Source organism: Columba livia, chromosome 5 (genome assembly GCF_036013475.1).
Source record: "Columba livia isolate bColLiv1 breed racing homer chromosome 5, bColLiv1.pat.W.v2, whole genome shotgun sequence".
Classification (NCBI taxonomy): domain Eukaryota; kingdom Metazoa; phylum Chordata; class Aves; order Columbiformes; family Columbidae; genus Columba; species Columba livia.
Window position 1 is genome coordinate 37215617 of NC_088606.1, and position 26252 is coordinate 37241868.

A 26252-nucleotide genomic window follows, 5' to 3' on the forward strand; every position below is an offset into this window, starting at 1 on the left:
TTGAGTGACTTGCTTTTCTGTAATGTATCTCATGAGATAGTGAGAAAAGACTATGAGGGAAACAAACAAAGGCTGGTATGATCTGCACAGTAGTGAAAGAAGACAGCATATAGAACTGGCTCTGCTGTCACAAGGTCATGACCATGTCCTTCTCCTGCGTCTTTCCCTTTTCTGAATCCTGGATACATCTCCTCTGCTTCTCCTCATGTTCTTCTGCAATTCAGGCAGCTGCTGGATCCAGACCCACGCAGGAGAGCAGCTGCCCTTCTTTTTAGAGGACTGTGAGAGAGGAAGAGACTGAAAACAGTGGGAGTCGAGCTTCCACAGGTTTCTTGTGCCACTGGGACAGATGTGGACTAATTATGTTTTTGTTGATCCCTTGGAGTACTTTGTTTCTGCCGTGTCTCAGACTTCCCCTTTCTGCTGGCTAAGATCAGCTGGCTTAGGAAGTTGCAGGGTGGTTGATGGGTTATTGGAAAATGTACCTAGTAGGGTGCAAGATGCTTTCTGGCACCTACCTGCACCAGGAGTACAGTGTGCTTTGCAGGAAGGTTGATGTGGAGCCATGCTGCAGCCCTGGGAGGTGGTGGTCCTAGCAATAGCTTTCTGTCTCGAGTGCTAGCACAGTACAGATCTGATGGATGAATTTCATACTCTGCTGTGCTTCAGGAAGCAAGCAGCGCACAGGTAAACCTGAAATGGCACTTTAGCAGGGCAGATTGTGATAACATTCAGAGGGATTTGGCCAGGAGGGAGGTAAGCAAAAAGTCATTTAGAAGCCTTGCTGCCATTTTCCATACTGTAATTTAAATCCTCTAATCCTCTCATCAGGTGCCTTGGAGGCACTAATGTTTTCTAAACATGCATATTCACTAGTAGAGTTTTCTTGGTACCTCCTCCTGCTCTCCCGAACCTTGAAGCCCTACTTGCACAGCAGCTACACTGTGCCTAAATGTAGCTTGGTTTCACAAGCTGGATGGTCTGTCGCCTAAGCTGACCACAGCTGGATTTTGGTGAGCTTTTCACCACTGCAGCTTTGACAATGCCCTCTAACATGGAATTGTATCGTCGTTGCCCCTCTGTGGCCACGCTTCCTCCCTCTTGCAGGGCTGGAAAGGCTTTGTGACTGCAGTGCTCCCCAGGCGCCCAGCCATTGCGTGACCATGTGTGATGGCTGGTTGGCTGTGTAGCAGCAATGGGAGTGGGTGCTTGGGCAGCTCCACTCTCAGCCCAAGAGCCCCGCTGCTGGGGGCTCCCACAGCTGCTGTGTGAGACGCCTGTGGGGGTGCAACCGTCTCCATGGGGTGGGTGCCTGGATGCCGTGTGCCACTGGCTGCTTGCCTTATGGCAACGGGTTCCTTGTAGCGCGGGGTCCAATCAAGGGCAGGGAGCTGGGCACCCCCGGTCCTGGAGCTGCCGAACGGGGCAAAGCACGTGTCACTCCTCCCCGCCACAGCGGAGCACACTCCTTCCCGGGGCTGCCGCCCGCTCCAGCGGCACCCAGCCCCGGCCGGCCAGGCCGTGTGAAGGAGGAGGAGGCGCGGAGCCCTCCGCCCCCTGCGGCGGAGCGGGGTGCGAGGCGTTAGGACCCGGCGGCGGCTGGGCGGCGCGGCGCCGGGGCCGGAGCGGTGCGGGAGGAGCTGCCGCGCTGCTGCCGCCGCCGCCGCCGCCTCCTCCTCGCTCTCTCCTTCCTCCCGCAGCCGCCTCTGCCCGTCGAGGCAGCGCTCCCAGGCTCCCCCGGGGCGCTCGGCATGAGGAGAATCAGGGCCAATGCCATCGCCATCCTGACCGTCGCCTGGATCCTGGGCACTTTCTACTACTTATGGCAGGACAACAAGCCCCGCTCGGCGGCCACCGGCAGGTCCGCCGGCAGCGGCGGCGGTAGCGGCAGCGCCCGGAGCGGGCAGAGGGCGGCCGGCAGGCTGGAGCTCCGCCGCGAAGAGAGAACCATCCCCCTCATCGTGAGTGAGCCGCGGTCGCCCAGCATCCCGCCCTGCCGCGGCGCGGAGGGATGCTCGGGGAGCCGCCGCCTGGGGGTGGGGAGGGGAGCGGGGTGAAGGGGACGAGGAGGCTTCGCTTTGCCTTCGGGTTTGCTTTGTATGTATTTTAGCATTCGTGCTTGTCACCATGGCAGCCGTTACAATCGGGGAGCAGGGTGGGCAAACCTCAGGGGAATAGGGTAATGCCGTGGGTAAAGTACTGGCGAGTTGTCTCCGCCGGCTTGCCTGGGATCTGCTCCTCCGGCTACGAGCGGCTGTCCTTGCCTGAGGAAAACGGTGGATGAAACAGCTGGAAGGTTTTTCGTTCACGTTCAAGAGGTACATATGCACACACATGACCACAGTTTTTTCCCATCAGGACCAGATAAGAGCTGTGACCTCTCACAAGCCCTCTGGTCAGCTGGGTGCTGGATATTGGGCCAGGGTACACAAACTGCACTTTCAGGGGTGGACTGTGCAAGCTGGTACCAGCCTCTGCCTCAGCTCCCTCTGCTTTGCTGCCAAACGGGGGACCTGGGCACGGCTCCTGAGTTTTGTCTGTTTTAAGCCAGAGGCAGCAGTTTGCAAGTTGGGCTTAGGCTAGGGTTTGGGCAGGGTGCGAGATTGGGGAGCCCTTGGGACTCCTTGCTGACCGAAAGGGTCAGCAAGTGGTGCCCTGATGTACTACTTCAAAATTATTTTCAAAGCCCCCACACTCTGCCCTCCCTGGGTATCTGTGGGCTTGTTAGGGAGATAAAATTGAGCTCCTGCCTTGAGGATGTCTGCTCTGTCCATGGAGGAGGTTTTTCCTCCTTCAGCCAGCATAATAGCACCAGTAAAACTTTCCCAGTTTTAGGCAGTAGCTTCATAAAAAATAAACCAGCCACTGGACCAAAAGTGGCCGAGCAATACCATTCCAGGAGTGATCCAGCTGAAGCAGTTTGGGAACTGCACTGTGTGTCACTCTTTGGCTGCAAATCCATTTATCAGCCAGTTATGCACACATGGAAGCAAACAAAAGCGGCAGCCTGGTCGGAGTCAGAGCAGGGGCCAGGCACTGGGGCTCTCCGCTTCCCTTCTTGACTGATGCTGGGATTTTTGGCCTTTCTCTCTCTTTTCTCCACCTGTAAACTGGGGTGATGGGTGTGTGTGTGTGTTTGGAAAACCTTGTGAATGTTTGGAAAACGCAGCAGCACCAGCCCTCAGGCAGCTTAGACCCTTGGCCAGCACTTGCAGCTGCCAAAAGTCAAAACTGAAGCTGTTGGGCAGAGTGAGGATGTTATTTGCTGCTTATTAGGGCCGGGGGCTGCCAGCAGTTCAGGCTGCTCTGCTCTGAGACCCTCTGTGGAGTAGGAATGGAAATGAATGCGGTGTCTGCGGGGCGAGGAGCTCTGTGCAAGTGCTGTTACTGCTGCAGCCCTTCGGGGTGTGCTGGGAAGCACTCTCAGGCTGGCCGGGGTCGACTGGAACAAACAGAGGATTTGGAGCGCTGCTGCCTGTCAGATTCCACCTTAGCAGCAGGGGAGGCTCCCCCTGAGCCCCTGATTTCTTTTGCTTGCTTGAACATGCTGTTCAGGCAGTTTTATTTCTCCATTCCCCTGCTTATCCCTTCCATTTTTTTTATTGCATTTACTTTACTCCCTCTCAGAGGACTTGTGGGGTTGCATGAATCCATATCGCCTGCCAAGCACCTTAAAATCCTTGGGAGGAGGATGCTGTGGCAGTGCCGCACGTTGTTAGATTACTGCCGTTTGTGGGGAGCTGGTATGCGCTCGTGGCTAACCACAAAGCCTGTCGTTACAAGCTATAGTGATGTGCAACAGCCGTTCCAAATCTGGTCCTGCACGTATAACGATGTGAGGCATCCCCGATCTTTTCCATGCCTGAAATCCCTTAGTGGGGAAAATTAATCATCCTTTGCCTCTCCTGTCCCTCTGTAATTGGGCCAGCCTCTCCTCAGCAGGCAGCAGTGGGGATGAAGGAGGACCCTCTCCTGGTGCACCTGACAGTGGGGCATGGTAGAAAAATCACATCCTGACCTGCCACAATCCATTTGCATTGAGAAGGAAAATGGGAGGGGCTTGTGGTGTTTGGGCTTTTCCTTGTGTATGTGGAGCATTTTCACAGGGTTTAGGTGGGTTGCCATGAGGGACAAGCTGGTAAATGCAATATGTGTGTGGCTGTAACCATACAGTGGCATTGGCTGTCAGAGAGCTGTGGGCTGGCCACAGCCTCTGCCTGTGCTGCTGGAGCAGGTGGGTGAGGGGTGGGAAGGTCAGCAGGGGCCTGGGGACCGCACCCCCCGGCAGAGGTGGCATCTATCTGGGGTCTGAGCAGTTGGTCTCATGGTCTGAGCTGTCTGAGAGCCTGCAGGGTTGGTCATGCAGGGGCTATAGCCCTGCAAGCTGCCCTTGGCATATGTCCCTACCCCAGCCTCTGGGTGCACAGTGTGCGTGCTGGGACGCTTCCCACTGTTCTGTGCCAGCCAATGTGGGAAATGTGCCATTTCAACCACCCTGCTGGAAAAATGATGAATGTAGAGAAATGGCTGTCCTTTTGCAGTGCAGAGCCCTCAACCCTGAGTTCATTCCCCATGAAGTTAGCCTACTTGACTTAATATCTAATGGCAGTCTTGTGTAAGAGGAGGCGTGCCCACACACTGCCTGCTTCTCCTGTCCCGTGGCCTTCTGCAGAGCTGCTGAGACAAGCTGCTGATTTTGATCCAGCTTTTGGTTTCCTCTACTCTGCATGAGTGATGGTGTTGGAGTTCAGATTTGGGCTCATCTGCAAATAAGGGTGACTCATGTGACTTATGGGTCTCTGGAAAATATTTTTTCAGTTTTCTAAAATTGGCTGCTTTTCTGTCTGGGACCAAAAAAATACTGTCTTTTAGGTGAGCGAGTCCAAGAGTTCTGTTCTTCTGCCTATGCTGTGATGTTTCAAATCCTGGGCAAATTAAGGTGAATTGCATGGGTTTTAAAAATAGAAGTGTTTTCAGGGCCTGTGGTTTTCTTCTTTATTCTTTCCCAATGTGAAGAATAAAACTCACCTCAGGTAAAAACTATAGTCCACTGCAAGTCTCAGCTTGAAACTGGTTTGTTATTTGTTGACCTTATGGTTATTAGCACAACTTTAAACTTAAAATTGTGAACATATGACTCTTAGAGTCAGTAAGGGAAATCTTTGGATATTAAAGTTGGGGGAGAGCCGGCAGAGATCAGTGTCCCAGAAATACCCTGTGCATTAATGGTGATCCTCCAGATCCCTGTTTTATAGCCAGAGATATTGATATGTGGAATGGCTTCTCCCCAAACAGGTGCTACAGATGCTTGAAATAAAAATGCAGAAATTGGTAAAGGGCAGGGCTCACTTGGTGGTGCGTCAAGCCCCTGTACACCTTCCTTGGAGGGTGGAAATATGATTGAGTACCACAGTCCTAGGAAGGCAATTTTTCTCTGGAGCATGGCATAGTTTCATATCAGTTAGGAGGAACCTAGGGCCCTCTGGCAGTTGGTTTCTGTGTTGGGTGTTCTTGGAGGATGGACTTCCTTGGGCTCTTTTGTGTCCTTCCCAGGCAGGAGGTTATCTCCTTGGAAATTTCCTGGAGGCAGAAGCTGTGCAATGTGTCTTTTGGAGGTGCCTTGGCATCATTTGCACACTATGTATGAGTGGTTAATTACTTGCCATTTGCTGCTCATCTGCTTTAGCATGGTGTTGATGGGCAGAGCCCAGGACACTGTCCTCCTGCCTCTAAAGATTGCAGCATGGGAAGCTTGCCCAGCGTACCCATGTCCCACTGAAGAGAACAAGGTCATCACTGTCGCACAGGCCAAGTTTGATAGTCAAGAGGGTAACAGGGGAATTTTGCTCTTGGCTGACTCTGAGATGAGCATGGGAGTATTTGCTCCCATTTCCCAGTCAAAAGCTGAATGTGTGGGTACCCATGGGCTTCTCCAGCTTGTTGACTTCTCTGAGGTGGTACAAAAGCAGCAACATGCCTGGAAGATGGAGACAGAAGAGTATCATTATCTAAATTCTCTGGGTTATGTTAGGCTGGTGCCTGATTGCTCTTTGAAGCAGGCATGTTGTCTCTTATCTTTGTCCTGCCAACTTTTGTGACCTGTGCAGTTCCTCTGTGACCCTGCTATAGACATTTTGGCAGCTGAGAGACCCAATATTATAATACTGGCTCACACTGCCCAGGCTCAGCTCTCCTGGCTGCTCCCTGCCTCTGTCCTCAGCCACGTACAATGAGCACTGGGGAGGTACAATCGAGGCATCCTTTTCACTTGCAGCAAAGGGTTTCTAAATGCTCTGCAAATACCGCTGAACTGGGCGTCACTTGCCTGTGCTCAGACAGTGAGCAGGACGCTCCTCTGAGACATGCTGCTGAGAATGGGAGGTATCTGTAGGCATCGAGCAAGTTGATGAGGAAAGATATAAATCATTTGATGCTCCCTTCTTGTGTAGCCAGAAAATAGGCAGTGGCTGGGAATTACTACTTCTCTGAGTAGCCGGACTGGCAAGTCTAGTCATGCTTGTATTTGCCACCTTGTAAGACCACGTTGATGTATTCTCTTCAGACCCTGGTAGAGTTAAATAGCTTAGCCAAACTGCAGTCTGCTGCATTTGTTTTCTGTTGCCTTTGGCTGTGAGTATCTGAATCCTGTGGAGCAGGTGATGGCTGATGTTCATAATTCATTTGTGAATTATTTTCTTCCCATCTCTTCATCACATTCCCTCTGTGCACAGCTTTCAGGGGATGCTGTTTTCCTCACAACTGTGATAAGCTGCAGCTGTCGTGTATCAATAAGTGATAACATTTTTCAGGGACTTGTGTCCCATGAGGCTCCTGCCTGTGTCCCTGCCTGGAGGCAGGTCCTGTAGCCTCGGGGATGTAACTTTGGGAAGCAAGGTGGATCCTAAATAAAAAACGCAACGACAACAAAAGAGGGAGAAGAGCACTTATTCCTTGTGCTGGCATATTGTCAGACTTGTAAAGTGCAGGTTTGATTTCATGTCCTGCTGTGCTGTGAAGAGTGGAGGCCTCATATTTGAAAAGATGCCACAGCTCATTTCAGCAGCCTCCTTACTGTTTGACTCAAATCACGTTGCTCACTCTTGAGTCTCCTGCCTTTTGGGGCAAAGATCAGGAATGTGACTGTATGGGTTTCTGTTCTTATACTGGGTGGCTGTGTGTCAGTTTGCACACGTGTGAGCGCAGCGCAGGAGGCTGTATGGTCTCCCCAAGGCTGCTGTGCTGCCTGCAAGCCAGACCATCTCAGATGCAAGCAGCAGGAATTCGACTCCAGAGAGGCATGGTGGGCAAGCCCATGAAGTCTCCATGTTCTACAGCTTGTGAAATGCTCTTGTTTTCTTAGAACATCTTCTCCTCTTAAAGCCAAAGGAAAAGTGAAGGGGACTTGGACTCTCCATCATACCAGTGCAGCTCTGCTCCCTTTGGCTCTGCAAATATCTGGGGTGCTGGAACCCAGATGGACAAGAAGCTGCAGGTCATAGTGCTGATGCTTTTGCAGGAGTAAGGTGTCCTCTCCAGGTGCTGGGTTTACCTGTGCCGTTCAGCCTGGCTTGTTCCCCTGTCAAAATCCAGCACCCACCTGGCTCTTCCCTGCACCTATATGGCTTCTACTCTTCCAGTTCATTTTACAATGAGGGGGGAATGGGCCTTTTGGGGTTTTGTGGCAGCCATTCCTGCTGTGGCCAGACCTCAGCAACACTGATTTTTTTTGATCTCTGTGGGATTCTTATAGACACCAGATAAGTCTTGTACCAGCTCCCTGGGAAAGGATGACTTGATAACTATTTCTCTGGGGGTATTGCTGCAGGAGGATGATTTAGTGACAATTCGACAGCTTAATATTTTATTTATGGTGTTTATGTTTTAAAAATGTGGGAATGAATGCTGTTTGCCTAAATGGCAGAAAACAATCTTATATTCAATTTGTTCCACTGGCCCATATGGCACATTAAAAAATAAAATAAAGAATGAAAGAAATGGTTCACAATAATAATATTAATGAAAGCCAGCTGGCAGTGCTGGCCTTAATTTTTAATCAAGTGACGAGGTAGCTGCAGGGGGGCGGCTGGGGCTCAGGGAGTCTGGGCAGCCTGGGATGGTGTGTAGCAGTGTGTGGGGGCTGAAACACAGACCTCCTGAAGATGTTTCTTTACCAGAGGCTTTTCATTAGTTAAGTGGGTGAAACAGGTGCAAGTTTTAGTGAGATAAAGCATTCTTTCAGTATGCATCTGTTTCCCCAGTTAGATTTGTCTTTGCATATAAAAAACTGTCCTAAGATTTAAAAGCTAAAAATTTAGCAGTGTTTGCTGGAAACAGAAGCCTTTGAGAGTCCTCTCAAGTCAGTCTTTGCTGTGGTGAAACTCAGCCCAGGCACTTGATCCCAAGGTGAGCAGGTTAGGAGCTTCTTGAAAGGCAAAGGAGGAAGATCTGGTCTTGTTTCAGTGGCACTGAACTGGGACTGCCCATGCTGGAGTGTGGAAAAACGACTTAATTATTACTGTTAGAAAAATATGCAGTGTAGGACAAAGGCAATGAAACAAACAGAGGTCAATATGCTGGGATGAAGCAGGTGGGTCAGTGGGGGACCCTGGCTTGGCTGTGCCATGCATCACGTCCCTTCTGCAGGGAGACCCCCGGTGTGCAGCGTGGCTGGGCAGGATCTGTTGCTCTGCCTTGGCTCCCCCCAGGGTGCCAGCTGCTTGTTCCTGTCCCACAGCATCTCCCTGGCAGTCCCAGGACCTCATTCTCTCTTTCCTGTTTTGGGGGTGTGCACTGCTCCCTTGTGCTCCTCCAGCCCTATCTGACAGCTCTTGCAGGCTCTTTGGGGCTTGTTGTGTCAATGTTGCTGTTGTTCTGCCCACACAGTGTTTGGTGCAGGGGCTGTAATCCACAACATGTCCTATACCATTGCATTAAGGTAAAGACACAACTAAAGCGAGACCCGTGGACTGGGCATCCAGCTGGCTTACTGACTGAGGCACAAACTCATCCTCCTAAACAGGCTGCTGTGCTTCACTTTTGCCAGTCTAATTTTTATCTGCTTCACAGGGCTTTTGAGAGACTTAGCTTGCAACTTTTGTAAAGGGCTGGAGATGAGATAACCTTAGCAAAACATTTGGCTGAGTTCATCCTTTGTGTATACAGTTGAACCAAAAACGGGATTAGCAGAAATGCAGCAGGTCATGGACTACGGGCTGCAAGAGGAAGACGTTAAAGCGCAGCACGGTGAGCTCCATGCACTGAACAACAGGATTTATGTGGAAAGGCTGTGTTCTACCTGCTGTTATCTTTCACTATATTTTTATAAGCATGTATTTTTGCAACTAATAAAAGTGATGAAGGACAGGAGGTGGACTGTCCTCATCAGATTTCCAGGTCCCAGTTGTGCTTGTGGATATGGAGACAGAGACATATATAGAAGTACACTTAAACAAACAACAACAAAAGGGAAAAAAAAGTGATCTCTTGGGCACCATCTTTGCAGAGAAATTACCCATGTTGTGATATGCTTTGAGCATATGGGTAATTTCTCAGTGTTGACAGAGCCTGAGTTTTTGACAGGCAGCTGCATGTTCCCTTGGAAGCTGCTATATTTTGGCTACTTCGGGGGCATCGTCCCTGCAGAGACCCGCACCAGCTGCTTCTGTGGTGGCAATGCAGGTCCCGCAGCACCATTGGTGTCTCATTTCTGTGCTACCCCAGGACACAAATGGAGCTGCCATGTGGGGCTGCCCCTGGGCAGGGAAGCAGTTTTGTCCGGTCTGGTGATGGTTGGTTGGTTGTCCTGCCGTGATGTAGCCGCAGGGTTGACTTTGCAGTTCAGGCTTCACAGCTTTTGTGGTCAGGCTGGGTTGGTGCTCTGACTTCTGACTCTGTTATAGCATGGGCACTGATGACATTCAACTAAAGCTGCAGAAAATTATCTTCTTTAACCTCTTGTTTTTGTTTTCTCACTTACTGAATTTTTCGTCTCGTGAACTGAAATGTGGTCCTTGTGAAGAGGCTTTGTTTTAAAGTAGCAGGGAGAGAGAAAGCAACTGTGCTGACACCTGCACCAGCCGTTTTGTGGGCCTGGGAGGAAAAGAATAGGATATTTTTATTGCCTTTTTATTTGGCATAAGCTGAATCCTGAAACAGTGAGGGCTTGGTTGGTAAAGTGCTCTTACGCGATGAAGGTGTCTTCAGAGATTCTCTGGAAAAGTCTTCCTGCGGCATAGATCTGGAAAATAGTGATGCTTTCCATCTGCTCATATGCTTAATGCCCTGAATGAAGTATTTCAGACCATACAGTGTCATGCTCAGTAACGCCATGCTTTGTGCCTTTTGGTATCAAGTATGCAGTAAAAAGCCTAATAAATTAGAAAGAGTATGTAAGAGCTGCAAAAAGCAGTGCAGCTCCATTGGTAACTTGTGAGTTAATCTCTGAGTGGAAACAGGGACACAACAGCAGTGCAAATGGGAGCCATCAAAACCACACAATTAAATTAAAAAAAATTCTGTGGTCCTTATGTAGTTTTCCGAAGTAATTTCTTAATTGTAAAAAATAATAGTAAAGTATTGAAGTTAGGAAACATGAATGTTGCAAGTGCTCACTGCAGCCTCCTGGTGCTCAGTGACGTGATCATGCTGTATTTCCCAAGTGTTGTACTATGTATGTGGTGTTGTTTTCGGATTTGGTGTCCTCCCCCACTTCCTCTCCCCCCCACCCCCCCCTTTTACCTTTTTGCGAGATGTTTTGGATCTAATTGTGTGGTAGGAATTACCAGCTACACCAGGCTGCTCATGGAGTAGGCTGTATGTGTTTCCTAACCTTCTGAGATGTCTCAGTTTGGCTGAAGTACCTGTTTTATGCCTAAAGATAGGGCACAGCCTCTCAAGGTGACCTCTGGGTGGGTTGATAGAGGCAGTGACAAACAGGTAAGGCATAACCCTGTTCCCAGCACAGGGATGCTGAGTTGCCACATCCCTGTTGGTGCTACACTTGCTTCTGTGATGCTCAGGCTCTTGGTTTGTGTTTGGGAACAGCAGAGTTGGCTCCCCTAGCAGTACCAGATGCAGCTGGTGAGCAGTTGTGTTTCTCCCCTCACTGGGAGTGCAATGTGGTGTTTATACTGCGCTTGGGTTGGCAGCAGCAGGATTGATGCTCTGCAAGAAGGTAACCCTTTCAAAAAACATCTGGAGCAAATCTGAACAACCTTGGGTCTCTTGGCATCCTTGCTGTGTTTGGGTGGTGTGGGTCTGGTTATGCTGTTACCTGGGATGCCCCATTGCTGTGCTGTGCCTGCTGGCTGAGCAGCCTGATGCGGCATTTCTACTCTGTGCTGGGAAAACTGGACTATACTGGTAGGGAGCTCCCAAATAAATTTTGGGAAGGACTGGGAAATTGGTGTTCCTGTGGGCCTAGCTGTTGTCAGCAGAGAGGGTTCATTGGGTCAGGTGATGATGGCTGAGCATGAAAGGGTTTTAAGTCAGTGGATGGATTGCTGGCTTGGGTCAGATTCTTGAACAGACACAAATCTCATGCTACATGTTAGGCGAGCCAGGAGGAGGTGGTTTGCAGTGAAAGTAAACAACGCTCTCCTTACAGTGCAGGATACAGATTGAGTCACGTGGGATAGTAGGAAAAATCTGCTGATCTCCTTGTATCACTTAGCTTACAGCATTATTACAAATAATTATTATTTGTAAATGGTTTATTTGTTAATTTTATTGAGTTCAAAGCCTCACCTTCAAGAAAGATGTGCTTGAGTTGAAGGGAAATATAGTGGGGAGATATTAATTATTGCGCTTGGCAGGCTAATATAAAAAATAGGTTATTTGGTATATTCTCCCCTCTGCCGCCATTCAGACATTGGGCTGCAGCTCTGCCCTGCATGATAAGTACCACTCTGGCCTTTGCTGCCTCTTGCACCTGAGCATGAAGGCGGCTACCTGGGTGCTCCTGACAACCATGTGGTTTTAGACACATTAGTTTCGGCAAGGCAATGCCATGGCAGTAGAGTCCTCTCACCTGCTGCTGACATCCTCAGGGCAGTGGTTCTCATCAACTCTCACTTGCTTTACTCCCTGAGGAATTGGCAGGGACCATGTACTGCAGGGACCGTGTTGAAGGCGTATGATGTATGCAAAGCTCAGCCCTTCAAATCTTGGTGCCCTAGTTAACAGGGATTTAGTCCTCCCAACCTGTCACAGCCCATCTCATTTTTCCTTCTCTTTCTTTTTTAGCTAGAGGATTATAATTGTTGCATTGAGCTTAAAGGGGATTGGAATGCTCTGTATCTTTCTTCTGTCTTTCCCCAATATCTCCTAAGAGGCATTAAGAAGGCTGAGGAATGGATAAACAGGTATTAGTATCCCTGTAAGCACTGAAGAAGGGGTGAGAAAATTCTCCCTAACCTTTCGCTCCTGCCTTCTTACCAGGTCTGCATGGGATGCTCTATGAATTCCTGAGCTGTGGTAGCTCCCCGACATTCTGGCGTTAGTCCATGTCCCCAGATCCCTAGTGTGCAGGGCAGGGACTCCTGGCAGCCAGCTGGGCTGGACCAGCTGCGGCTGGAGGGGAGAGTACTGGCGGGAACTGGGTGTATGGAGGGTTTTCCTTCTTATTCTTCTGTGCCTCCTGTACCTGAGGAGCCTTGTAGGGTGTTACTCAAGTTCCCCAGCTCACAAGTGCAAAAAAGCAACTTGCTACTGCCTGTGGGTTGCATGTTCAGAAAAGCCAGTACACAGATGCACTCAGTTCCTTCAGCTGGGCTTCAGCAGAATCCAAAGCTGTAATATCTGAATTTTAAATCAAATATTTTGACCTTTTTTTTTTTTTGGGTGGGGGGGGATGTAGGTGGGTAGTGCTATTCACCATGGAAGATTCCTTAGAAGTGTTAGAAAGCAGAAATGCAGGGCCATGACTGTTGGAACTCCCTAGTTTACATAGCAGTGAATCTGAGAAATTAGGAAGTAATACCTCACGTGGCATTTATTGAATGTCCAGGAATTTGCTAAACTGAATCTTGTGACAGATTCATTAAGACTAAGTAAATTTTGAAGATACACATTACATCATCAATCTTCTTGTCTAGCTTTCTGTTAATGCTTTTATAATTCCCCTAGAAATACACCTCCCACTGCTATATTTAACTTGCTGGCCCTGTGTGAAGCTTTAATTATGGTCCTCACCATTCTCTGTGGCGAGGACAGCCATGAAGCATGTTGCCAGAAGATATTTTGAATCATTAAAGGCAATTAATATCTTTCCAGTCTGGAGTAGGTGAGTTGTATTTGAATGGAAAATATCTCTATTGAGGTCCGAATTTGCTTTAAGTTATCACTTCAATATTTTTCTTCCCAAGGTAAACTGCTGTATCATTGTCCCATATCTGATGGGGTAAATTTAGGTGCATTTTGGTCTTTGCCTGTCACTTGGGGGCCCTTTGAGAGCTAGATGCTGCAACACAGGGGTCAGATCTGCACTGAGTGGCAATCCGGGTGACTCCAGCCATTACCTGGGTCTACTTGGCAAGAGCTGCGTGAGTATTGACAGTGTGCTGAGGGCTCAGGTGCAAAAGGAGAGATGTGGAGAGAAGCTGTTCTCTGTGAAAACAGCTGGCTATGGCAGCTGCCAGCCTTTGCCCTTGGCCTGGCTGTAACTCTGTATGCCAGGGGAGTGCACAGCCCGGTTCACAGCTGGGTGTGTATCTCCATAGCAGACTCTTTCTGTATGTGAGTGACTTTCTTTGGGGCTCTTCTGGGAGGGGAGGGTGAGGCAGGGAGGCTTGTTGAATACTAAACTGTTAGGGGTTGCCACAAACCTGCCTGGAGTTACCAAGTCACCTTGCCATCCTTTCCTGAGCAATCTGCACATCAAAGTTATGCAGCCTGAGATCTCCCGTAAGTCTTGCTCCTAGTCCAGATATCACATACAGCCTGTGCTGCTGGGTCCCTCCTGGCAGTCTGCAAATTCATCCTCATGGGGTGCTTGGGTATCCAGACCAAGTATTCCTCTGTGCACAGTGAAATATGAAGAGACAGCCTCTATCCCAGCGAGTTTATAACCTCCATAGATGAGTCAGATAATAGATTGGGAAGAGAAGGTGTTCTTCCCAGAATTTCCCTGATGTAGGGCTGAGATTAAGACTTGGTCTCTACTGAAAAGAAGGAAAGAAAAGATAAAAGAAAGTAGAAAAAAGAAATAAAAATGTGCATTATTCAGATCTGCTAACTTCTGGTTATTAGCTCTGATTAAAATACAAGGGAATCCAAGACAGTTTGGATATAAACTGTGTACCATCATGACTTAAAAGAACTTGGTTCTGGATCCAAGCTACTACTCAGACATGATTAAAGCTCAGTTTGTTCTGTCAGATGGGCCATACCTCATTCTTGTTAGGGTTTCATGCTTTGCCTTGGTAATTTATTTGAATCACCTCCCCACCCCTCATAATTTCTATGTGGTCAGGGATGGGTTGGCCACCTAAAAACTGCTTTGGCACTTTGCATAACCTGAGGGGGCTGTGATAGTCTGGAAGGAGTAAATTCTGCTCGTGGCTGTGGCTCGTGGTGGGGTCAGGAACTTTGCACCCTCTCAGTTACCTCAAGTGCCAACTTAGGTTTTGGTGTGCATTTCCTTCTGTCTGTTCACTTGGGGGAAGAGGAGGCATTTTGATAATGAGCCCTTGGGAGCGGGAGTGGGGAAAGAGGTTAGGAAAAGCTTCTAAATGATTCCTGTATGTGCAAATGTTAATCATTAGACCTGTTACCGCTTAACAGCATGACTTCTCATCATGATTAGCTGCCCCTCTGGGCTGAACAGGAATAAATCTCAAGGTGTTTGCTGAGTGCCAGAACTGGACTTCAGCCTCTCCCACCTCAGCCCTTGCAATGAATGGTGTTTAGACACTCCTTAGTGGGCTGGGGTGGCAGTGGGGCTCCCTGGGGCCGCTGCTGCTGCTTCACTCTTAACTCTGTCTTTGGAGAGCTAAATTCTCAAATTTATCAGGGTAAAGTGAGGTTCACCATGTTATGTTGGTTTTAATGCCGAGTGACATCTGTAACCAGCGTCTGGATTCTAGTTCTGTTCTCAGACCAGTAGCCTGTGTGATTTGCTCTTCTTGGAGGGGAAAAATACACTGTAGGTACTTTAACCATTCTCTCTGCATAAAAAAACTGTTTGCATCTGGGAATATGCTCCTGGCATTTGTAGTATGTATTTGTTTTTTGTCTTGCTACCAGGTTCTTAAAGCAGACAGATAACAGCAACATGAATGCCTGTGTGCTCAAATGCTTATATTCCTGTTCGGTGGCATGTGACACAAGTTGCAGCAGGCAATAGCATCTGACTGGGCATATGGCCTTTTTGCCACAAGTTATAAATAGTCAAGTGCAAATACAAGCAGCAGCATCTAGTTTTGTAGGAGCAGAATTTTACAAGGATGAATTCAGCTAGTTTTACTCATTTTCCTCCAAAATAGGAGTCTCAATGTAGGACATCTGTGGCTGTTGATAAGGGGTAAGTGCCTAGTTCAGACTCTAGCAGTGTGGAGAACATCAGCTGGATGATGAAAAGTTACAAATGGATGACTAGGCCTTTACAACCATTGTTTTAGTCAAGTGATATTGAGTAATATTTGTTGCTAGTAATTCTGTAATGTGGACGGGGGAAACTAAGGCGTGAGGGTCCTGGGGTAGAGACTTCATCTGAGCTGGTTAATCCGCTCTGAGAGGCATGCTTCCGAGACCATCTCTCCTGATCAGAGAGGTGAGGAGCAATGTTTCTGGGGCAGCAGCAATATGCCACCTCAAGAGGGCTCCTGACAGCCACAAGCAACTTGAAGTCCCCTAGGGAAGTCTATCCTGTTTGATAGGTACTTGCTGTTGATCTTGAACATCTCCATATGCCACTATGGAGTTGGGATAGAATTGATTCTTCAGAATGGCTCTGTACTGTAAGCAAAAATGGGCTATTTGAAGTTACTTGAGGGGAAAAAAAAATGGCCAAAGTAGACTGAAAACCCTGATGATATAAAGGGAAACACCTCTGCTCCTGAGAAGGATGAGTGGAAAATACCCACCTGTTTGGTAGGTCTGCTTAGGCTTCCTGTAGGCTGTGCTTTGAGGATAACTATTTGCAATTCTCCTGCCAGTTCAGTACCTCCAGCATTTCCAAAGCATGAGTGAAAAGCAACTGCATCGGAATGTCTTCAGTGTCATTTAGAGGGCAGCTCAGTTATCTATCCTGTGGACAGACACCAAATCTGGCAAGGAGAAAGGTGTTTATGCTGTGCTTTAGTATGTGTTGACCTAAAAGAACTTCTTCTTGTGCATTTCTCAAAAAACTATTAATTTAATTAAAAGCTAAGAGATATCCTTTTAAAAATTGATTTGGTGCATTTCTGAGAGTGTGAAGGTAAACAGCAATATGCTCCTTGGTTTGCCAAACCGGCTTACATGAACTTGGAGGAGCTTCCTTCGTGCTCCCTATGGATGAAAAAGATGTGTGAAGACGCCTGGGGTGCAAGAACTTTAGTCTTTAGTGTATGCCCCTAGTATAGAGTGGCTGTGGAAGTATTCAAATATATTTTAAACATTTGAATGTTTGCTGAGATGCTGAATCTTAATATTGTATTTCTCACTTTGTCACTGCAGCTATTTGAGTTTATTAGGAAAAAACAAGATTTTTTGTATTTCCTTTTTACACATATGGTGTTGTTTGTGTCAGTCACAGAAAGTGGAGATGTTATTATAAAATAACTGTACCATCCAGGCAGCTTCCCCACAGGTGCTGACTGCCTCCTGTAGTAATGGCCCACACTATCTCTTGATGCCTCTTGCTTGAGGAGGTACAGAAACCATCTGAAAGTTCTACCTTCCATCCCATTAAATAGGTTGACATATGCAAGATGCACAGTGCTGTGGTTTTAGTCTGTATTGAGGCAGATTAAATGCTAAAGGTCCAAAACCAGAAGGAAAGATTATCTGAGGATGCTGGGATTATAGAGTAGGAATCAATGTCACTGGGCTGGAACTGGCTACTCCTTGCTGTAGGAGCTCAGCCACATCCCTTTGAAAAGGTGTGATTTGGGAGGACTGCTGTTAGAGAGGCCTGGCTGCCTCTCCAGAACTAATTCAAGAGCCTGCCTCTCATTCAGGCAAGGGAAATGCTCTCCGTGGAATTTTTCCTAGTTTATGAAGAGACCTGGCTGTATGTCATGGCCTGGTGGTGTTACTGCAGACAGCAGTGGATAGAGGATGATTTTCCTTCAACATTTCCTTTGCTGCATGGGGAAAGGGCTGCTCCTATCTGATTCAGCTGCTAGGCAGCCAGATTTCTCTCTGCTGGTCAATAAACCGAAATTGCTGTTTTATTGACCAGAAACTGGGGTCCTGGCTGCTACAGTTATGATTTAGTTTCTAATGCTAGGTTAGTTAGGACTTAGATATTGCTTAGATCTGTCTATTAAAGATGTACAGGCTGAAAGTGAATCGGTATTTCTGTGTTAAATAGATTTGTAGTGGCATCTGTTCTGCCCAATGGTTTTGACAGGGGAAACAGTCCAGAGACATTAAGATCAAGACACTTCAGCTGGTACTTCTGGTAATAAACATTTTTTGCATTGACATGTCCGGTGCACTTGACTCTTCAGAAATGTGGTAAGTGCTTGAGTATCTTCTTTTACAGATCAAGAGTCTGAGGGAGGCTCGGAAAGGTTAAAGTCTTGATTTACGCTGATTGCTTAGGCTCCATTGACTTTCTCTTTGAATGTCTTTCCCACTGGCCATTTGACTGACATCTCTTTCCCTTGAGTTTCAGTGCGTGTGCAAATAGTTGTGGCTCTTTTGCAGGGAGAGGAGGTGGATTAAGGAAAAGCAAGGTGAATATACCCTGCTGATGCACTGTGGCAATATGCTTTGCCCCCCAAGGATGATGCTTCTCTTTTTGGGGTATCATTGGGATGCAGCATTAAGAGTGCACAGGTCTCTGTTTGCAAGTGTGACATCTTGCAATGCTGCAAGGTGAAGTCCCTCGTAGTGAGTGGCTTGAATGAGGCAAACAGTAACGAGCTGTCCAGGGATGGTTCATTGGCTCCTGCCTAGCATAAGGAAAAGTGTCACTGTCATTTGTGCTTACCTAACTATGCAACTGAATTTTATCCTGGAACTGAGTTCCTGGTTTAGACGAAATCCCGTGGGTGAGATGCATGCCATTTGCACAGGGTTCTTAATTAGAAAAATTCATCATAAACACAGGCATCTTTTTTCTCATTAATATGGCAGGAGATAGAGATTAATTACATCAGCAGAAATGTCTGTTGTTGTTTACTATTTCTATGAAATGTGGCAGTCCTTGATGTCTGCAGACAGAGACAAGGTTCCGTATGATATTGCTGTGTTGCCAGTGTTATGCTTTTAATTACTTAATGAATTACTGACTTTTGAGTTGGGGTAGCTCCACAAGGCTTGCTATCGGCTGATCAGGATATGCTTAAAACTTGCATATGCAAACATTTCTAAATCTGCAGTAATAAAGGAGGAAAATCGTGGCATGTTTATTTTTTTTAATAGCAGCCTTCTCTTGAAATATGTGTGTTCTCCTCTCCCATATTGCCATTAGCGAAGGAAGAGATAATTCACTATGATAATTTCAAAATTAACAGCTTAGTTTGGGGCACAAGTAGATCTTGCACCCTTCTTCTGTCCCCTCTGTCCTCCCTGCCGCCTCCAGTTCAGCTGGCCAAGGGATGCCCTTTTGAAAGCATCTGAAGAAGTAGTAGTCCATTGGCTTCACAGAGCTCAAGAACTGGAGATTAAAATTGCTTATTGGGTTCTTCTATGGAAACCTAACTTCCACTGCCAAGGATTAATTGCTTACATTCAGGTTTTTAAGGGTCTGTATCTCTCGGAGAGAATAATGCAAGAACAGCTTGCTGGCTCTGAAGCACATAAACATCATTTGAAATGGCTGCCAGTGGGGTGCAGCAGGAACAAATAGACCACTGGGAAGTTGGTTTTGTTGAGACTTTTGGCCAATAATCCCCATCTATCTCAGACAAGGAAATTTTCTCTTAGCTGGTTTGTGTCCTTTCTTCCTCCCCAGATGGATACCATGGTATGAACAGATTACTAGGGAGAACTGTTTCCTTTCTCTGCAGAAGGAAGGAGTGTGCAGAAAGTGTCTCACAGAAACAAATTTGGAGTACTCTTTTAACTTGGCAAAGACTTTGCTTTCACCCCAGGAGCCTTGAGGAGCAATGCCAGCGTGGCAGACAGAGGCGGAAAGGGAAGCCCAGAGGAAGAACGGACAAGGTGCGTTTTGAAGAGATCAGTGTTGTAGCAGCTGGGTACGCACCTGTCGTGTCCTGGGCCAAATCCCACCCCATCTCTCACAGTAGGGAAAAGTTGTGGTTTTCAGTTGCTTCTGTCCTCAAAGCACAGAGTGAGGAGATCCATGGTGTTATGAGAAAGGAGATGAATGTTTGTCCATATGTTCAATTAAGACCTGCTCTTCAGTGAGTGCTTTATTGCAGGTGCTCTCTACACACTTCTTGCACTTTTTGGGGGGATTAAAGTGTTAAGAAATCTTCTTGTTCTCTCTTGTCATGAGTTAGGGATGAAGGTGCCTCCTGTGCCAAATACGATCTGATGGAAGGTCTTGCCTGGAAGATTTGCTTGAGTGTGAGGTTTGTCAAGTTGAAGCAGACATTAAGTTGGAATTTAAAGAAGTATCTCAAAATGGAGAGTAGAACAAGCATTTCTGCCTGTCCGTGTTTTCAAGTGTACAGTGCCTATCACTCTCTGAAGAGGAACAGAGTCTTGTGGAGTTGTTAAGATGCTTTAATAGTCACTGACCTATGGGCTGTGGTGCCTCCTCTGTCTGGAAAACGCCCCAGAATAGTTGCTGTGCAGTTTCTTAAATGTCTAGTTTGCAGTTTGGGGGCCCAGACACAAAAGATTTTAAATTCTGTTGCATGTCTGAGGACAAGAGTTACAGACCCTTAGAACAGATAAGAATTTAGTTAAAATAGATAAGAATTTATTGACAATCCATAGCTCATTGGATTCCTCCGTGTAAAATCTCGTGTATAACACTGAGGATTAATTAATTAAACTCTTCTCTAGAAAATGTCATTCTTTAAGATGTAGGTAATGTAAAATTGCCTTACTGGCTCAAAAAAAGCATTAAAATAGGAATTTGAAGTGGCTGTTACCTGGCAGAGAACACTGTTAACTGCTTTTAATTATAAGACAATATTTTCTGTAAAGAAAAAAAAAAAAAAGGTGAATTGAAGTCTTTTGTATCCTTATGGTGGATGGAAGCAGTTAATTAAAATAAACACTCTGAGTCTGAGATTTACAAGGTCTTTCAGATGAAGGACTTACGTAGACCTGAAAGTAAGTGTTCCCTGCTTTGCAGTTCTCGCTTTGAGCTGAGATGGAAAGGCGTTGTTAATCACTTCTCAAGGGCTCTGCAAGACATTGCTGCAGTCTTGTGAGCATCATTGATTGTGTCCTCCAAAAGATCTTGCTGGGGCTATGCAGCTGAAAGAAGGGATGGACAGCGGTGGTAGCTTACTGAAAGAAGCAAGAATAATTGATTTAAGAGCTTTTTTAAGATTCAAGAGTTTTTTTACTGTTCCTCTTTCTCTGTTAGGGCACTAATCTTATATTTTGCTCTGTAGCTTACCATGAACAACCGTGCCATTCCACCAGATTTTGCTAGCTGCTGGTAAGGACAGTGCTTGGGAGGTCAAGAAACACAGGAAGAACTAGTCTTACCAAGATGTCCCTCCATCTGTCCACAAACGATGCTTGGATTTCCTTGTCCCTGGGTATTGCCTCCCTGTGAAAGAGGCAGAACCAGTACAGCCCTGTACCAGCAGGAGATAGGGCTCTGCTAGGTCATGAGAAGTCTGGGGACGGAGGGGTTCATCTTTCAATAACTGGACTGAGAAGACTCTGAGGGATGAGACGTGTATTTGGAAGGAGTGTGGAGGGAAATAGGAGGAACTAAAGCCAAGCTGGTTTCCACCAGATGCTGGCTGTGATCCCTAAGGAAAATAATTTTTCCTGTTTCTACTGATGTTTCTACTCAAGGTTAAAGCACTTGAGCAGAGGTGAGGACACTATTCTGGGAATGTTTTACTTCACATGGGTTGACTGCAAAGGTAATTCTTCTTGTTAGCCTGGTATTAACCAGGGTCTATGAGAGGAATGACTCCATCACTTGCCTGGTATCATGGAAGTGTGCACTGAAGAGTAACATTAAGTCATTATCAACTCAAAGAAGTTGAGGGAGTTCCTTTCCCTCTTGGTTTAAAACTTCACACAGGCTAACATGGTGATCTGGGAAGAGATCCAAGGGGTGAATGTATGTGGGAAAACAGAGAATGGGGATGGGTTCTCTATATATGCTTTTCCCAGTTGCTGCTTTCCTCTGAAGTTCATCAGTAATTTGGGAATTGATTCTGGCATATTGCTCTTTATGTTATAATAGAACGAGTCTCTTAAAGGCATATCTGATGGATGCTGGAGTACTTGTATGAGCTGTCCTCTGTTAAGATGTTATCAGGATAAAGGTGGTCAGTTGCTGGGGTGGTTGCTGCACGCCCGGCTCCAATTCAGCGTGGAGCAGAGGAACTGGGAGGAAAGGTGCTGTTTGTTCTTGCAGCCCCCAGTTCAGCTCTAAGGGTGGCTGGAGCAGCCTTGCTGGAAATATCCTTGAAGTTCAAGCCACTGGCCTAAATGCTGGCTCCATAACCCAGACAGTGAATATTATCCTGGAGATAGAAAGTCTCACAGCCTGTGACATGGAATGGGGGGGGGAGGGCTTGCAGGGGGGCAGGCAGAAAAAGATAGGACCAAAAAAGTTAATTTGAATGGGAAGTGTATTGCAACGTGGCAAGATAGGACCAGCTTTATTTCCTTATGCTTTTTTTTCTCTGTACTCTAGGCTGCAGAGAATATAATCCATTCAAACAACCCTGTAGACTTTCCTCACTTTCAGATGAGAAAAGGGACAATAATTTTTTAGGAAACCTGAGGTGTAGCTATGCGCACGATTTCTGAACTGAGTTGTCTGGGAGATGTGTTACTTGTGTGGGTGTATACTGACATCCTTGCAGTTCATGTGGCTGCCCAGCTATGAGTGCGTACTGTAATGATATTTTAATTGTGCTAATTTCTGGAGGGTTTGTTTTTTCAGTGTAGAAGATTTTAATAATCTCTGTATTATTTTCCCATTTTATTTAAAGTAGCAATTCAGATCTAGTGTTTCTCCTACCTCTCTTGAGTGTTAAAAACAAAATAGTGACAAGCCATTTGACCTCCTGGCAAAACTGTTGGAGGTCAGAGGGACACCTCCCTGTATCTACCAAGGGAACTGACATATCTACCTAATGAGAGACCAAACCTGATCTGTCTGGCTGGTTCACTTCTGTCCCCACCAAGCGGAGGTCCATCCTGTGCATGGTTAGTTTAAAAGCCCCAGAGCATTCCTGCAGAAAGGGCTGGTGGCAGATGGCTCCAGGACCCAGCTGCATTCCTTCCTCTCTGATTTCTCTTGTCTGGGGTGTCCCTAGGCGGAACTTGGGGAAGCCAAGAGCTATGGACAAGCCATGTTACAGTTCCCTCCTGTGTGAGGGTGGTCTGGCCCACGACTGGATGACTCATGCGTGCATCCTCTGATGAAGTCACCAAGGTGGCAGTGACTGGCAGCAGGTAGCCACCTCCTAGTGGGAGGTGATGTCTGAGCCTTGCAGCAGGGGCTCTACCACGAGAAACTAGTGAAGCACTTTTGATTCCATCGATTAAAACCACAATAAATGAACATTTGTTTGTGATGGCTAAGTGAAGTCGTAGTACCTCAACCCATTCAGTTTTGTTAGATGTATCAGTGTTCCCAAGTGAATGAGCCCTCTTGAGGTAGGTATCTCTTTTCCCTTGAACATCTATCATCACGTCTCAGAGCTGGCATGGTAGGATTTGAACTGTGTGACACTGGTTAATGCAGAGATATAAATTGCTATTGCATTGCCTCTGTCACGGTGTGTGCTCTGTGTTAATTGTCTCTTTCCAAGGCAGCCTTTTTTGAAGCAGTCCACTACATGCTACAATTACATTTTTGGTAAGGAAGATCACTTAGTTTCTGCAAAAAGAAACATGATTTCTTCCCTAATCTATGACTAAAGATCAGTGGACTTTTGAAAGATACCTTTCTACTTTAGCACAATTATTCGTTCTGTTGTTCCTCATGACTGGCAGATATATATCAACCACAGACCTTTAGCATCACAGTACAAATTGTTTATAGGAACAGTACCAGGCATTTATCCTCTGCAAACAGGCATACAGAAGTGGGTAGTGTGCATTCCTAGCAAGTCAGAAGGGTAGGTTTGCAAAAATTGCTCCATTTTGTGACAGGTGTAGTTTACAAAGCTTTGATTCCGTGAGACTGTTTTCTGTTGGTTAACTTAACTGCTAGTTTCTAAGGAAGAGTGTGCTGCTAAGCTCTGCTGCTCTGTCTAGTTGGGGCTCTGGTTGCTAAAGGGTCAACTTTCCCCAGTTACCAAAGTGACCAAGGAAGTGTGTGGTGATATTTTTTTTTTCTTTTTGCACCCCCCCTCCCCGGCAAGAGTGTACCTTTCTGCTTCTGGAAGGATTCTCCCTTGGGTACCCTTGACTCTGAACAAGACCACAGTTAATTATATTTGGGGGGGGTCTGGCGATCAACTTGTTTCATCTTTTCACATCCCTTTGAGTGAGTGACATGTTGAAAAACAAGTTGATATGGCAGTTCTGGAATACGCCCTTATGACAGTTGAATTAAGGCTTCTGTAGATCACTACCAGACACTGGCAGTGGACTCTAGCACTGAAGAAAAAGTTGGCTTTACATTATTTGTGCTTATCTTGTAAGCTGCTTTTGGCTGAGCTGTTTAAGGGAGAAGCTGAAATTGGATGCTCATAACAATTTGATGATTGTTCTGAGAAAAGTTAATCACAAGAGCTCCTCAGGGAGGTAAGCAGGCTCAGTAGCGTGGAACTTATCAGCGTGGATAGGTAGCAACACCATGCTGGGTGCAGGCATCACAAATGGCTTTGGTGAAAGAAGTGGACAGAGCCCTGCAACTGCAGTGGGGCGTGAGGCAGGAGCTGAGCATCTCCTCTCAGCACCCTGCTCCCGGGCAGCATCCGCAGCATGCTGCGAGTATTAAATTCCTCCTCGCGTAACTGGGAACTGGCTCTGTTTGCACTGGGTAAGAACCTAGCTTTAAAAAAACAGAAGGAACAAAGCAAACTAAAAATTACTATGGTATTGCTATGGTAACAAACATCTAGAAATGCAGACAGATCTCTGTATCAGCTGTAGGCTTGGGCTTTATAGACTGTGCCCTGGTGGTTGCATATGCAATCACAGACAGAAATGATGCTGTAAAGGGAAAACAGCAGCAGGTTTATGATACCTTGGGATCTTTCCAAATGTGAGACCTACTGCTCTCTCTGAAGCAGGCTAGGAACAGTTGCAGGCTGTTGGGTCACATCTGTCATTGCCTGTTCACCACCCACCCAGGCAATGAGAGATGAGGGGCCAAATGCACTTCATAGCACTGTAATGGCTGAGCGGAAATGGCTGATTATGGAATCATGTTGGAATATCCTGCATTTTGAATTTAAGACTTCTTTGGTCTTTTGTTGGGTTTTTAGGATGTTATGACTACATGGAGAAGACAAATTCACTTTCCCTGTAGTATTATCATTTTCAGCTTCCAGCAGCACATTCAGTGTCCAGCCTTGGCGAAGGCAAAGGGGCTCAGCTTTTTCCCTCGCACGGTGTTTAGTTGTGCATGCAGTGGTTCTGAGTTTTGCTTTGTTTTCATTCTTGTTTTCCATTTTCACTCTGCTATGGGCAGTATTAAAGTAAGTAAAGAAGGAGAGGAGGTGCCAGCTTTGAGTTTCTGGCTGAGAGGGAGCAGGTTCTTCCGAAGTACCCCTAAAGCATGGGTTGTCTTGGTAACTCAGCCATCTTCTCCTCCGCAGGCCTCTCCCAAAAAACATGGCAGAACTGGGCAGTAGGGGAGGAGAAAAAGTGAAGTAACTTCCACCAGGACAATTACACAGGTGTATGAGACCCCACTATTATAGTCGTGGAAGCTGATGTTAGAAGACCTGTCCTGAGAAGGGTGGGCTTTGAAAAGGAGAAAAGATCTCAAAATGCTGCCTCCTAGAAGAGGTCTGTTTCCCTGCATCCCTCCCTGAGGGTTGGTCCTGAAACAATCCTGGCATGTGAAACGGAAGCTGCCTCTTGCAATGCAAGGTTCTCTCTGTCTTGCTGCAGCTCCGGCTCCCCTCGGAACCAGGTCACAGGCTGATTCTTCCTGACTACCATTTCTAGCTTCAAATTAGTTGAAGCTACTGAGCGTGAGATATCACTGGGGACTTGATCTGGATGCTTTTGGCATGCCACTTCTTTCTGTTCTACTTTGCATGTGATTGCAGGGAAGCAAGGGAAGAACTCCAGGGAGCTCAGTCCCCTGGGTCAGGGCACACAGTGACATGTAGTTATGTGCAGTCTTGCCAATTAATGCTGGTAGTGGACACGCATGATGAAACTGGCTTTGCGCTGACACTTGTATTTCAGCATTGACCTCTGTGCTGAGTGCTTGACACTACAACCTTGAACAACCTTTTAATGTTGGTTTGTGGTGGAAGAGGCAAGGCAGAGAGCTGGATGAACTAATAGATTTATTGACAGACAGCGAAGTGCCCTTTGACTAAGGTAGATAAAGTCCTGAAGTATGTGCGTCTGTAAAAATTCAGTATGTATCTCATCACTGCTTTCAGAGACCAAGAGCAACTCACGTGCCTTAAACATCTGTTAATTATGGAGAAAGATCGAAAAATGCTGTCCCGGCAGCGCGCTGGATCCTGAGCTGTGAACATTACGCAATGGGCATGAGAGCTGCTGTGCATGCTCTGGCTCATACCCTGTGGCTGCAGAGCTCTCAGAGGGAGCTGCCTTTGCGCTAACCAAAAATAAGATCTGAACCATTAAATGCATTTTGTTCAGTAGGAGGTGCTGCTCTGCTAAGGAGTTTGGGGTTTTATTGGCGTTGGGTATGTTGCTGGTCAGACCACCTTCAGACTGCCACTATGCAGGGCATGTGGGTGAACACACTGCCGGGCTGCTGTTGCTCCCTAGTCCCGCTGTGTTCAGACTCATTATGTAGAATAATGAGCCACAGTAAG

At 46.9% G+C, this 26252-nt stretch overlaps 1 protein-coding gene across 2 annotated transcripts in view; it reads left to right on the plus strand.

Moving 5' to 3' along the window:
• The first annotated feature begins 1564 nt into the window (after positions 1-1564).
• Positions 1565-26252, plus strand: part of GALNT16 (polypeptide N-acetylgalactosaminyltransferase 16) — a 76177-nt gene continuing 51489 nt past the window's right edge. For both annotated transcript variants that reach the window (XM_065064400.1, XM_065064401.1), the window contains exon 1: positions 1565-1961. In XM_065064400.1, coding sequence (XP_064920472.1) covers positions 1752-1961 — 210 coding nt within the window. In that variant the 5' untranslated portion in view covers positions 1565-1751. The remainder of the gene's footprint in view (positions 1962-26252) is intronic.